We start from the raw sequence: 14714 nt of genomic DNA, 5'->3' as shown, positions 1-14714 counted from the left end.
AGTTATTTGTTTGATGCAAATGGCCCCCTGAGATGACAAGGACTTTGCTGCGGTTCAGGCATCATTACCGTAGTGGCTTTCTTTGCTGCTCCTTGTGAGCCAGCAGACAGATGAGGTTCACATGGTACGGTTCCTATAAACAAGACTCACCCTTCTCAGCAGTCCTGAAAATAGAGTGGTGTGGATGGTTCCCTACAATGTCCTTCCTCACAATGTCTTTGGTTCCCACTAAAGTGAAACCAAGATGCTCCTCCCACCTATCTTTCCTTGGAAGCCAAGCCCCTTTGTAATCTGTATAAGATTCCCTCCCCAGGGATCCCGAGATCACAGAGACTGGCCTTCTGCTCTGTCCTAGAGACCAAGCTAGAGATCCAGGTCAGTGGCTGAAGAGATGGTCTCAGGGACTCCCTCTTCTTCTGTGTTGGGTTAGAGGGACCAGGGTGGTTGAGGTTAGCACCTGAAAAAACTTGAGCTGGACCAATATTGGGATGGAGCATGTGGGCTGCAGGGAAACAAAGGCACTGGGAGAGGGAAGCATTGCTCTTGGGAATACAATGGCATCCCTCTATGATACTGGTGTTAGGAACTGGGCTGTTGCCCTTGTGTTGGAGAACAATAGGCCTCACTCTGTCCGTCATGATCCTATAGGTCATATGGTATTTCAGGGATACAGTTCAGCTCATGTCTTATTCAAAAGGATTTCCTGATAAGCACCTTGAGCACTGGGTATAAATGTACTCATTCTTCAAATGTATTTAATTTTTTTAATGTTTTTAAGATTTTATTTATTTTTTTGACAGGGATAGATAGAAAGCACAAGCAGAGGGGGCAGCAGAGGGAGTGGGAGAAGCAGGGTCCCCAGTGACCAGGGAGCTGAGCTCGAGACAGGACTAGATCCTAGGACTTCAGATCATGACCTGAACTCAAGGCAGACACTTAACAGACTGAGCCATCCAGGTGCCCCCTCAAATAGATTTTAAATTTTAAAATCTCTAATATTCAGACATAGGACTGCAGGATTTTAGTTCACTGTCAAGTCACCAACCAGAGGGAAAGACCACCTCTCTCCAGCTAGTAGGACTTAAATACTCTTCAACAAGAGTCTATGTGAGCATCTCAATCCTTGGAAAATTGCACAGTAGGAGGGGTACCTTTCCGGCTGATCCAAACGGAGACTGTGAGCCAGGGAGGCCACAGGTAGGAGCTGGGGTTCTTTCTCAGGCAACGCTTTTTCTCTTCTCTCCTTTTCCTGGCTAGGCTCTTCCAGAGGAGTGAGACCACCATGGCTCAGGAGAGGTTCTTCATCCTGTTCCCACTACTGGTTCTGGTGCTCCTGGTGCTGGGCAGTGTCCAGCCTTCTCTGGCCAAGGAGTCAAGGGCCGAGAAGTTCCTGCGGCAGCACATAGACTCGAACACCTCCACCGTCAATGCCAGCTACTGCAACCAAATGATGAAGCGCCGGAATATGACAGTTGGATTTTGCAAGCCGGTGAACACGTTTATCCACGAGCCTCTGCCAGATGTCCAGGTCATCTGCTTCCAGGGAAATGTAACCTGCAAGAACGGGAAGCCCAACTGCCACCAAAGCAGTTCCAAAATGCGCATCACCGACTGCCGCCTGAAGAAAGGCTCCAAATACCCCAAATGCGACTACGAGACCAAGCAGCAAGAGAAATTCATCATCGTGGCCTGTGAGTGTGTACAGTATGAGACAGTCCACTTTGATGGTTCTGTGTAGGTCTGCACCTGAGGCCAGAGTAGCAAGATGCCCCACCTCCCTGTTGTGGCAACTGCTTCTCCCCTCTCCCTTCCTGGGTCTGAAAGAACTCCAGCCAGGGCTCCTATCCCAAACACACATGCGTTCCTACCCAGGACCTGCCCCTGTGTGGTTTGGGAGGTGAGGGGGTACCTGTGTAAACCACTTCCTGGATTCTTTCAGTAAAACACAGTTGCAACCACCTGGATTTCTGAAACTGTCACCATCCTGATACTATCGTGTGATTGCTTTCCTGCTTGGATGAGAACTGCAAATTGGGGTAGATTTTGTAAGCATCAAATAGAATCATTACTTACCTTTGCTCCTGACTCTTGGTTCTTCGTGACCTGAGATCATTCCTTTGCTCAGAGATGCCTTGCTGTCAAATATAAAGCTGTTAAGTATGGGCTATTTGAGATGAAAGGGAGCTACAGTCTGGGACTGTCCTGCTGGGTGAGCTGATGGAGGGGGAGCTCAAATACCAAAATCTCTGGCACAGAAGGAAGGGCAGGGTGACCTCAAGAAAATCCTGCTCAGTCCCTGGCTGGGCAGGAGTAGGGGATGAAATTATGATCCTAAGTTTTCCTTTTCCTTTTATTGAGTGAGCTATTACCAGATCACAAAAATGGCCATCTCTTAGTTGGAAAGTCAGGACATTCCATTTAGGAGCTAGAAGGGTCTGTAAGGATTATTAAATTAAATGAGAATAAGTAGATTTTGACTCATGTATCCACTTTAATGGATTGGGCCTGCCTAGAACATTGCAGAAAAAAATTCTAATAAGTGATGAGGTTGAATGGCAGCCTCTGTTGAAGGCAGGATGGAAGTAAATGTGTGTGTTCCACTTGCTATCCCTGAGATAGTAATCCCCACTTTTACAGAGGAACAGCCTGAATCTCAGGAATGGGTAAATGACTTCCTTACAGCTGCTGCTACTTAGTGGCACAGCTGAGACTAGACCCCAGGTCTCCTGGCCTCCAGTCCTTGTTCTTTCTGCTACCAGAGTGGACTCAGGAAGAAAATCCTGCACTCTCCCTTTTCCTAAGTGTGGTGGGGAGAGCACCTGGGTGGCTCAGTCTGTTAAGGGATCTACTCTTGATTTCATGCATATCATGCTCTCAAGGTCCTGGGATCGAGTCCCATATTGGGCTTTGTGCTCAGCTCAGAGCCTGCTTTGGGTCTTCCTCTCTCTCCTCCTCTGCCCCTCCCCTGCTTGCACATGTGCTCTATCTCCCTCTCCTCCTCTTCCTCTGCCCCTCCCTTGCATGTGCTCTCTTGTGCTCACTCTCTCTCACTCTCTCTCAAATAAATAAGTAAATCTTTAAAAACAGAAAAGTAAGGTAGAAGTAATTATGGATATGGCATCAAGGAAGTAGGTCTAGGGAGACCCGAGAAACAAGATCAGAAAGGATGGCATAGTAGGGTTCTTAGTTCCCTTGGTTCTATTGGACGCCCTGTTCTGGAAAGTTCACTGATCAAATCACTCAGGAGGAGGAAACTCATATTTTCCCACAGGAAGCATAGCTTCACTTTTCCAGAATTCTACCTTCCTCTCTTGGGCTTTAAGGAATGGTGGGTGCACTCTATGGCAGCCTTGATATTTTATTTAAGTTCCGTACTGTGATGTCCAGAGCTTGTAGTTTTGGCAGCATCCATGCACTCCTGAAATTCCTTCAGCCAATCTAGACACACGGAGATGTCAAACCATCAATTCTTTCCTCAATACTTTTTTTTCCTTTTTTTTTCTTGTAAAGATTTTATTTATTTATTTGACAGAGAGAGAGAGAGAGCACGAGAAGGGAGAGCAACAGAGGGAGAGGGAGAAGCAGGATCTCTGATGATCAGGGACCTGAAGTGGGGCTCGATCCCAGGACCCTGGGATCATGACCTGAGACCTTTAGTGTCTGCCTTTGGCTCAGGTCATGATCCCAGGGTTATAGATGGAGCCCCACCTTGGCCTCTCTGCTCAGCGGGGAACCTGCTTCTCCCTCTCCCTCTGCCTGCCTCTCCCCCTGCTTTGTGCTCTCTCACTCTGACAAATAAATAAATAAAATCTTAAAAAATAGAAAAAAAAAATAAACACAGCTTGCACCCGGAGATGACAGGGGTGTCAAAGGTGAGAAAACCATTGGAACAGAGGCTAGTTCTATCTGTCACATTCTACAAATACATTTTGTTAAGGAAACATGACTACCTAGAAAACAAAGCCCTGACAAGCCAGGTACTTCACTCTGGATGATATACCCTTCTTAGAGATGAGACTCAGAGGCAGCCTGAATGGGAAGAACTGACCTTAACCCTACCCACCCTGCCTCCCTCTGAGCAGCAGTGCTCAAGGAAGAGCCCTGGAGCTTGAAAGTAGCCCCTCAGGACTCTGCTGCTCCCTGCTATCACCACCCTGTCTGGGTCTCAGGACAATCTCTAGCATGGGGACAGTCAGAACTACCTTGTAGTCTGGTGTGAGGGTTCAGTGAGGCAATTTTGATAAATTGCCTTACAAATGGGAACTTTCAATCTGTTCCAGAATATGCTCCAAGTGAATATAAAAATAAGTTAGCTGTCCATCTTAGTATTTTAGTTTGTCCATCGTATACTAAAATGACTATTATTTTAACTGTCTCCAGCATTAAAAGACCAAAGTCTAATCCAATTGATCCTGACTTCTCAGATACCCATTACGGAAAAATAATAATAATAATAATAATAACTACTCAGTTGTGTCCAGAATGTTCACTTTTCCTAGGCTTCCTTAGGTCTGGTAACAGCAAGTGCATCTGGAAGGGTTTCCTGTTGTCAACCCACAGCCCCTGGAACCCACACTCATGAGGGAGCTTCAGAACTTATCTCCAGGGAAGACCGGTTGCACGCGGAGGGACTTATGGACAGCATGCACACTACAGATAAATTCATGGGGCTTCGGGCTGCTGTTTTGTTCCAGTATATTCCTTCTAACTGGTTTATACTGGTAAAAGTTGGCAAACAAACAGAATGTCCTGAACATGGGACTGGTTAAAATATGATGCGTTTCCTTACAACAAAATACTATGCAAATAGAACCAAATACACCTTTGCTACTGACATGAAATATGTCCAAAATTTATTCTTAGTGGGAAATAAGAAATAGTGTACAACATTGTGTATAAAATGTTATTATTGGTGGGGCACCTGAGTGGCTCACTTGGTTAAAGCCTCTGCCTTCGGCTCTGGTCATGATCCCAGAGTCCTGGGATCGAGTCCCCCATCAGGCTCTCTGCTCTGCAAGCAGCCTGCTTCTTCCTCTCTCCTCTCTCTCAGCCTGCCTCTCTGCCTACTTGGGATCTCTGTCTGTCAAATAAATTTTAAAAATATTTTAAAAATAAAAAACAGTGTTATTATTGATGATGGGAAAAGAGGAGAGAAACACATGCATGAGGATACATGTTAATTCACCATTTTTAATGTTTTCTTTATTTACTTGTGAGAGAGAGAGAGCCTGTGAACAAGGGAGGGGGCAGAGGTCAGAAAGAAGCAGACATCCCACTGAGCAGGGAGCCTGACCACTCAAGACCAGGGGCTCCAATCCCAGGACCCAGGGATCATGACCTGAGCTCAAGGCAGACATTTAACCCACTGAGCCTCCCAGGTGCCCTGTCAATAAACTTTTATTTTTATTTATATTTTTGGTAATAATATATTAGTTTATTATTATTTTAAATTTTTTCATTTAAAGTCAACTAATTAACATACAATTATTGTTGGTTTCAGAGGTACAGGTCAGTGACTCATCAGTCTCATATAATCCCCAGTGCTCATTACATCATGTGACCTCCTTAATGTCCATCACCCAGCTACCCCATCCCTCTACCCCACTTTCCTCCAGAAACCCTCAGTTTGTTTCCTATCATGAAGAGTCTGTATGGTTTGTCTCCCTCTCTGGCTTCCTCTGGTTTTATTTTTTCCTCTCTTCCCCTATGATCCTCTGCTTTGTGCCTTAAATTCCACAGATCAGTGAGATCATACAATAATTGTCTTTCTCTGAATGACTTCTGTCACTTAGCATAACATTCTCCAGTTCCACCCAGTTGTTGCGAATGCCAAGATTTCATGTTTCTGACAGCTGAATCATATTCCATTGCATATATTAATAATATTTAATACTTAAATCTGTGTAATAAATAAAGACCATGAAGAGACATAAAGAACTGAACTGCGTCTGGAAAAGAAAACCGGGGCCTAACAAACAACGACCAAAGGAAAACATCCTTTTTACCAGATTTATTTCTCAGTGTTGCATTGATGCTTACCATTTGCATGTACAAGGTGTCCATAGATATAAAGGAAAAAGTTAAAGGGACTACCTCACTGCAGCCCCTTCTCTGTCCGTAAGGAAGATCCTGGTAATATAAAGTCCAAAAAATGGGGTGCCTGGGTGGCTCAGCGGGTTAAGCCTCTGCCTTCTGCTCAGGTCTTGATCTCAGGGTCTGAGATCCAGGCCCCCATCAGGGACTCTGCTCAGCAGGGAGCCTGCTTCCCCTCTCTCTCTGCCTGCCTCTCTGCCTACTTTGATCTCTCTCTCTGTGTCAAATAAATAAATAAAATCTTAAAATTAGAAAAAAGTCCAGACAATAGCATTAGGAAGAAAACTTATTAAGTACCACCACGATGAAACCTTGAGTTGACCCGGACACCCCCACCTGTCACCCCGCAGCAGCCCAGGAGACAGAAGCACACAACCGTGCTTTCCACACAACTAACCACCGTCGTGATGGAGAGCTCGTGGTACAGAGTAGGTACACTTTATCTGAAGCCTATTGGCTTACTTTCAGTCAGTGTTCCTCAGTGTCAGCCATTTTGACAATCAAACCTGTAGCTCTGCAGAAACAATAATACTAAACCTTAAAAAGAATATGGAGCTCATCAGGTAGTATCAGTCCCTAACTCACTGTTCTGACCACTCACTTGTCAGGTGCCTGACACAGAAAGACCTCAGCAACCAGGGTAGATGGAGTGTTCTAAGAAGTTGAATATGACTGAATATCGTGTATGATTCAAGATACTAATGCTCTGTAATTTCGGTGACAAGAATTTGGCACCATTACTTTTGCAGTCAGCAAGCATATAAAAGTCTACAGAAAGAAACAGCCCAAATAGCAGGCCTTCGAACTAATCCCTGTCAAGCCAGGCAGCAGTGTGGAGAAAACACAGGCGTGTTGCAGCAGAGACCTCAAAATGGACACGTCAAATGCCCTGAACTTGCTTTAGGATTGTGGGCCTGGACCAAGGTTTATAAGCCAACCACCAGGGTCCATTTACATGATGCACAGCTTCTGACAGAGTTCAGGACATCCTATTACAGAATATGGCAACTTGGCAAATTCAATCTTTTAAGTTGAAGAAATTTGAGAAAGGACAGGTACAGGAAAGACATACTGACCTTTTCTGGAAGCAGGTCATTAAACCTTCCTGGGAGAAGGTTTCCTATACCCAGAAGAAAGGAGTGTCATTATCTGAAAAAATGGAGTGACATCTGAACAAACATCTTGCTAAGTTGCCCACCAATTGCTACACTTAGCTTGTACCCTTTGTTCTAGCACATCTTTATACCACTTTCACCTTTCATCAAACCTAGCACACATGCGCTCAGGTTTAACCACTTTTTTAGAGCCTTATTTCCTTGGGAAGGCTCTCCTCTCACCATAAACCTATGTGAAATAAATGGGAATACTTTTCTCTTGTTAATCTGTTTGGGTTTTTCTTATTCTTATTATTATAGGGTCCCAGCTGAACACATAGAAGGGTAGAAGAAATGGATATTATTCCTCCACTACACTTGTAAGATTTGGGATAATTTAAAAGAGATAGGGAGGAGAGGGAGACTATTCCAGTTGTGTCCTCTCCAATCTTTCTTGCAGTCATTCAAATAGGTGTTTTAAGACAAGGTACAAACTTTGTTTCAGGAATCAGGTAGAAGTCCAGTCTTGAGAACTTGGGAACTGGGTGAAAATCAGTGTCAGCTAAGAAAAATGGTTCTCCACTAGGAATGGATATGAGATTCACCATGGAGCTCATCAAACACAGACATGCAAAAAAGACCTGCTTCCCAAAGAGTCTGTTTCAGGAGGCCTAGAATCTAGGCCTTCTTAAGAGTCTCTTAGGCACTTCTAATGAGAGAGGCCAGGGTTGGGAACTCCAGTTAGGCACAGGGGTAATCTGATACTGTTTGCCTCTGCTAGTGGGTTTAGGGTGCTATCAAGTTGCGGCACTGCAGAGAGAAGTGGGGCTTGTGGCTGGAGAACAGGATACATGAGTATTAGATACACAGACAACTCTTTTGGTTTGAGTTGGTTTGGTTTGGTTTGGTTCTAATTAAGTAGCTTTAATTCTTCAGGGCCCTTTTAGGTTTACAAAAAAATGAGTAGAAAGAATAGAAAATTCTCTTGTGCTTCTCCCTTCCCCGCTTTCCTACCTACACAGCCCACAGTTTTCCTGTTATTAACATCTTTGGGGGGGAGGGTGTCATCCTTTTCCTATAATTGATGAGCAATATTGATGATGGCTAACTAAAGTCCACAACTGAATAATGATCAATTCTCTGCATTATATATTTCTATGGGTTTGGACAGTGCATAATATCACTGAAGGGGAAGAAGCCATCTTCCTCAGCTTTCTCATGGTCTCTGACTGGGTCTCAAAATTGAACTGACAGAGATAAGTAAGAGTAAAGCATACAAATTCACTTAAATTTTCGCATGTACATAGGAGCCTCAATATGGGAATGAAGACCTGAAATAGCGACCAGCACTGGAAGCTTTTATACCCTCTAGACAAAGACACAATACATTTGTGGAGACTTGTTTGGTCTACAGGTAGGAAATGGTGAAGAAATAACTAGAAAGAAAAGGGTTAGTATAACAAGGTCTGTTTCAGATTCCTATGGTGCCACCTCTGGCTGGTAACATTGACTCCAGGAAAAGAATTTATATCCTACCTTTAGGCAAAAAAGGAGAGCTTTTCCTGCATTTATGGATTCTTAACTGCCCTTAGTACAAAATATTATTTGTGTCAAAGAGCCATAGCTTGGGGTCACAGGGTCTGGTTTCCTTCAGCATGAACAAAGATGATCTCCTCATGTACTTAGATTTTCTTTGATTTCTTTCAGCAGAGTTTTGTAGTTTTCCTCATAATGAGCTTGTTCATTTTTTTAGTAGATTCATATCTACATATTTCATTTTTCTTGGGTGCATATGTAAATTTTTTCCTCAAATTTCATTGTTCGTTACTGGTACCTAAGAAAGCAGTTGATTTTTGTATATTAACCTTATATCTTGTGATTTTGCTCTGAAAAGACATCATTTTTATCCTGTAGATAAATGAAGACATTAAAAAGCAAGAGTGTTCTCCTATTCTATTGATGCTCAAGGAGTACTAATCTGGAAGGGATGTGTAGAACAGGTTGAAAGGAAAAGAGGCTAGAGGCAGGGAGTCCCTGTAGGACACATTTTTGTGAGCCCTCCAAAAAACAAGAAGATTCCAAGTAAGTGTATTACAGCACCAGTGGAAAAGCAAGAACAGACCCAAGAGGCAAATACCCTAAACTGGCCTTTCTCCTTCATGTCCATGGGTCTCTGTTGCCAGACTCCAACATGTCCGTGCACCCAATGTGCAGCAAGCCAAATTCTGAGACACTGGATTTAAAGCAAGGAAAGCTTTGTAGTCTAGAGAGCAGCCCAAGGAGAAAGAAGGGGATCATTCCCAAAGCTGCCTTGCCCTCTTACCCTGTTGATCTATAAGGGACAACTTACACACATGAAAGGAAGCTAAGGGGTTTCCTGACACTTGCTGGGAGGTCCTTGAAAAATCTGGAGATAAGCATTCTTCTGGACAGGAAGGCACAACTTGGGATCTGGGATCAGATACATCAAGATAAATGTTTCTGTCTGGTTATGTGTCTACAATCATTAGGTACTGCAGAGTAGAAGTAAAAGACAAAGTTAATGATTGATTGTGCTGAAGTTTAAGAAGTAAGGAAAACAGAGGCACCTGTGTGTCTCTGTCATTTGACCTTCCAATTGGTTTGCACTCAGGTCCTGATCTCATGAGTGGTGGGATTGAGCCCCAATAGGACGAAGTGCTGCTGGATGGGGAGTCTCCCTCCTCTCCCTTGCCGCTCCACCCACTCATGCTCTTTTTCTCTCTCTCTCAAACAAATAAATATGTTTTTCAAACAGAGTACATAAAACATAATTAAACAGGAAACAACACAATGTAGACCTAAGTGTACCATGCAAATAATAAAATTACAGTGATCCTTATGATTTCAGAATGGGTCCAGGAACCAGCTTCTGGCTTCCTCTTACATGCAGTTCCCTCATGGGATGCCCTTTACCATCCTCTTCACCTAAATTCTTATTAATCCGAAAACAAGTTCAAGTGTTAGAGCCTTCTATCTACCAGCTCCTCAGAGCCCCCTGGCACCTCCTCCACCGCAGCCAAAAGAGGTATTTAAAGTTATTAATGTACAATGTATGTCTCTATTAATCTGACCATCTCCTTCATTAGATTATGAACTCCTGAATCTATAAGAGGCAACTTATACACATGAAAGGAAGCTAAGGTGTTTCCAGAAAGTTGTTGGGAGGTCCTAGAAAAATCTGGAGATAAATATTCTTCTGGAGAGTGAGACACAACTTGGGATCTGGGATCAAATACATCAAGATACATGAGTAGCAGAGAGTCTGGCCCAACAAAATACCCATAAATCAATAATTCAATGGAGTCTGCTCTTGCAATTCACAACACTACCAGGTACCTAGCAAATATTGTATCAAATATACATTGGGTGTTTTCTCCTAAAAAAAATGAAAGCATAGAGGTTCCAAACACTGAAGCTTCCTATGGAGAAGGAAGCACCAAACCCATATCAGAAAGTCATCATTTCCTCACAAGTTCTTTGAGGAAGTTATAACTTCTCCTTTGTACCTATAAGGAGGCTTGGTCTTCCTGCATCTGCAGGGATACTGGCTTTAAACAGTGATTTGGATGATGTGGGTCTCATCCACACTGTGCACAAGAAGGGCATCTTCCAAGCCTTTGGTTTCCCTTTCCTCTTCCCTAGGGCTCAGAAACTATCCCTGCTACAAGCAGACCATGCTGGCATACCTGGCAGAGGAACTGCAGACAAAAGCCTCTGAGCCTGGAACTAACCACTGCCTCTTTCCTTGGCAGGACCCCAAGCAATGAGACCTGGTAAGAGGAATAGCCTGGAGGCTGGGGAGTTAGAGCCGAGATGATGGCCAGATGGCCCAGGTTAAATAGACGGAGGAGAAATTGTCTAGAGGCAGGAGGGAAGAAGCAAGATTCTGGACCCATAAGCACAGGACAGAGAGGAATGGGATCTGCCAGTCAGAGGAAAAGTCATCCTAACTCACATTTCTTCTCCCCAGGCTTGTGGACCTTCATAGAATTGTGAGAATCACATCAGAAAGAGGATGGTTTTAAAAAAATAGACTTAAGAAATCTTGAAAGGCACAATGTAGACCTAAATGGTTGTGAATGATAATTTTGCTCTTACTGCTTCTACTACTATCATTCTCTTATTTTCTTCCCTCTTCCCACACAGAAGAGATGATGCTGGATATTCTGGGACCATTTCCTCTCCTCCTGGTGCTGCTGGGATCATGGGGGCCAGTGCCACTTGCTGCTAGGCCTCCAAACCTCAAAGGGTTCAAGGGTTTGAAATTCAGCATGTAAGAGCAGGTCCTGTCCAGTTCAAGACAGAAATGCGTGGGGCCGATAATTATACTCAGACTTGTAAACCTTCAGACACCTTTCTGTATGACACCTTCCAGAATGCAGCTGCTACCTGTCTTTTACCCAAGACAGACTGTGAGACTGCCCAGAAATACTGCCACTGGAAGGAGAATCATATTAACATGACTTACTGCTATCACACTGGAGGGACAGTGTGACTGCCACTACAAGGCTAGGCTCCAGAACCGGTTCTACCTTGTAAAATGTAACAAGTTTCAGCCAGGTTACCCTCCTAATAGTATGCTTCCTATACACTTAAACAGTACCAGATCACAGCCTCCTGGATAGTTTGATTGGACTAAGGTTCCCATTGCTTCGCTTCACACTTGGTGCAGGTTCTCTTGTGTTCCCTTCTGCCTTTTTTTTTTTTTTTCATTGTTGATTTCCATGGTTCCCATAGAAGAAAGAATGAGGGCAGTGAGAGAATTATGGGGCCATGATGCCAGACCAGAGCTGGGGACAAAAACAAATAGCATTCCTTTCTGCTTTGGAGCTTTGTGTGTTTTGGAGAAGGGCAATAGTGAAAGGGGCAAGGAAAGACCCAGGCCCCATATTTTTAATCTTGGAACGTCTTCCAAGTTTGTTGCATTCTGTTCCCAGCAATAAAATCACTTTCTGCTGCATTGTAATGACCTTGAGTGTGTGTGTTTGGGATGCCTTTCACATCATTGCCAGCCTGGAGCCATCTAGATTGCATTTGCTGACATTCTTAGGAGAACTAGTTGGTCCTTGGGTGTCCTTTGAGGTTAATCTGCAACCCAGAGCTCTCCCACTTCTCTCACCCCTGTGTTTTTTGGAACTTTTAGCAAGAATATTCTCCATCTCATCAAACTCTACTCATAGATTTTTACATATTTCCCTTGAAACCATGACCTATGTTTATTTGTAGGTGGCACTGATATTTCATAAAATGTCCACAGTGCTTTCACACAGGTTCTAACCCCGACAACCAATGCATCCTACATCTTTACTCTTGGTTTCCATATCTCATCAGATAATTTTAAATGTCAGTAGTAGTAAGAAGAATAATCCCCTGTAGCCTTAGAATCAATTCTCCCATGATCTATTGCAATGCATGGAAAGAAAGCATAGATCAAGGAAAAAAAAATACAGCGGAGCTAAAAGCATGCATGTCTTACTTAAACACTGAAATCTCACGAAAGTAATGGTGTTTTTGAAGAGGTAGAAGACATAGAAATTAAGGGACTGGGATTCAGAAAATGCCTGAGATTAAGAACCTAGGTATAGATGTAGGGGAGGAAAAATAATTTTCCTTCTACCATTCTAGGTTCTTAGCTGTGAGCCCGCACCCCCAGTATAAACAGTCAGAGTAACAGGACAAAAACTATTTTAATTATATATATATACATAGTGGATCTCCACAAAAATATGAGACTAAAAAGCAGCTATCCACCTGGGACTTATGGACCATCCTGGGCTAAGGAAAGGATAGGGATCTAGGGCTTTAAAGGGGGTAATAGCAATTCAGAGGAAGGTGAGAGGAGGAAAATTTTGTCAAAGGAAATTGGCCCTGGAATGAAGATGACTCTCCCAGATGAAAGTGACCCCTGACATGGCTCACTTCCTGTACTGGACACTTTTCTAATGTAAATTTCCCCTACAAAAGTGTAACCTCTACTCTGCTTTCAGAACTTCTCCTGGTCTACACTTTCTCACAATAAACAGCTTACGATAATTCTTATGCCAAAAAGGAATATTTGGGATGGCGTATTCTGCTACCCCTCATACCTTTCCATTTCCTTTCCAACTACTAACTCATTGGGTTAACAGTCCAGGGTAGGTCAAAGTGCTTTGTTGCCTGATCTGTCTTTGAGTAGCAGCCAAACATAATGTCTATCCGAAAGGCCACCTACTGAAGTAGTTATAAGTGTGTCAGTTATCTGTGCTGCACAATGGTTCTTTCCAAACCAAGCGATTCCTTTAATAGCTGTGCTAGTCAGACTCACCTTCCCTTATGTCATTTCTTTATGTCAGTTCTTAGAAACAAAGACAGAAATATGAAGTTTCAGGTTTCAAGAGCCTGGATTCCAAGCTTGCTAAATACTCAAGGCCCCTCTCAGTGGGAAGGCATGAGAAGGCCAGGACAACCTGGCACTTCACAAAGTGGGTACCCAGTAGGAGAACTTCTCTCATGGGACTTGAGTCTGCCAATTTAGAGCAGCTTTCAGTAGTATTCATCTTAGTGTTGATATTTACATTGCATAGGTTCAAAGTATTCAAGCCAAGTGCAGGGGAAGTAGACGCAAGGATCTGTGTTCACATTAAGTAAGTACCAGTGTAGGAACATAGCATCATCCTCAGGGAAAGGGGTGCATTGACCTGATCAGTAATCACAATGGACTTATATATTGTATAAATATTCCTGGACACTTCAGCAGATTCTTGGAGAAAGTAACCTAGTAAAAGGCTGAATTTCCTTTCACCCAACCACTCAGTTACTCTACCTTACTCAACTATTTCTCAACAATCATTATTTATACATTAGGGAAGAACTCTGATGAGGGGATATTTAAAGTGAAACTTAAGAAATGAGGAGACAGTCACATAAAAGGACATTTCAGGCAGGAAAAAATAACAAGTGCAAAAGCCCTGTAGCAGGAAAAACTTGGCATCTTCTCTCCCCCTAAAGGGCCTGGTGTGGCTGGGGAGAGGCAAGGGGATATGAGATGGTGGTGACAAGACATAGAGAGAAGAAATAAAATACCTAATAGAAGGAATCAGGTTGAGGTGTCAGTAGCTCTTGTATTTCCTGTCACAGAAATAGCATGGCCTCAGGAGAATAGGAAAAGGAAAACCTAGATTTCTTTTTATTTTTTTTAATTTTATTTATTTATTTTAGAGAGAAAGTGAGTGGGAACAGGGGAATGGGGTGGTACAGGGGCAGAGGGAGAGAGTATCTCAAGGTGATTCTATACTGAGCCCAGAACCCAAAATGGAGCTCAATCCCATAACCCTCAGACCATGACATGACCCTCAAGCAATGAGGGCTTCACTGAGCCACTCATGTATCCCAAGAAAGCACATATTTCCTAAAGGAAGAGACAACATGGACTGTAGACTCTCATCTGAAGGAAATTTAAATTAGTTCACCACAAGGAGTCATGCAAGATCCAACCTGAGGGCCAGCAGTCAAATCCCAGGTCAACAG

The 14714-nt window shown here is 43.3% G+C and overlaps 1 protein-coding gene and 1 long non-coding RNA gene across 2 annotated transcripts; both read left to right on the top strand.

Moving 5' to 3' along the window:
- The first annotated feature begins 290 nt into the window (after positions 1–290).
- Positions 291–2086, top strand: LOC131836018 (ribonuclease pancreatic-like). The gene is made up of 2 exons (XM_059181013.1): positions 291–375; positions 1258–2086. Exon 2 carries the CDS (start codon positions 1283–1285, stop codon positions 1736–1738), a length of 456 nt encoding a protein of 151 aa, XP_059036996.1. The 5' UTR covers positions 291–375; positions 1258–1282; the 3' UTR covers positions 1739–2086.
- Positions 2087–10762: 8676 nt separating this feature from the next.
- On the top strand, positions 10763–12174 carry LOC131836020 (uncharacterized). The gene is made up of 2 exons (XR_009355467.1): positions 10763–10981; positions 11355–12174. It is a non-coding gene; the product is annotated as an uncharacterized LOC131836020 (long non-coding RNA).
- Positions 12175–14714: the final 2540 nt, after the last annotated feature.

This window comes from Mustela lutreola, chromosome 7 (genome assembly GCF_030435805.1).
Source record: "Mustela lutreola isolate mMusLut2 chromosome 7, mMusLut2.pri, whole genome shotgun sequence".
NCBI lineage: Eukaryota > Metazoa > Chordata > Mammalia > Carnivora > Mustelidae > Mustela > Mustela lutreola.
Note: the sequence above shows the minus strand (reverse complement) of the source record. Positions and strands in the feature narration are given on the sequence as shown.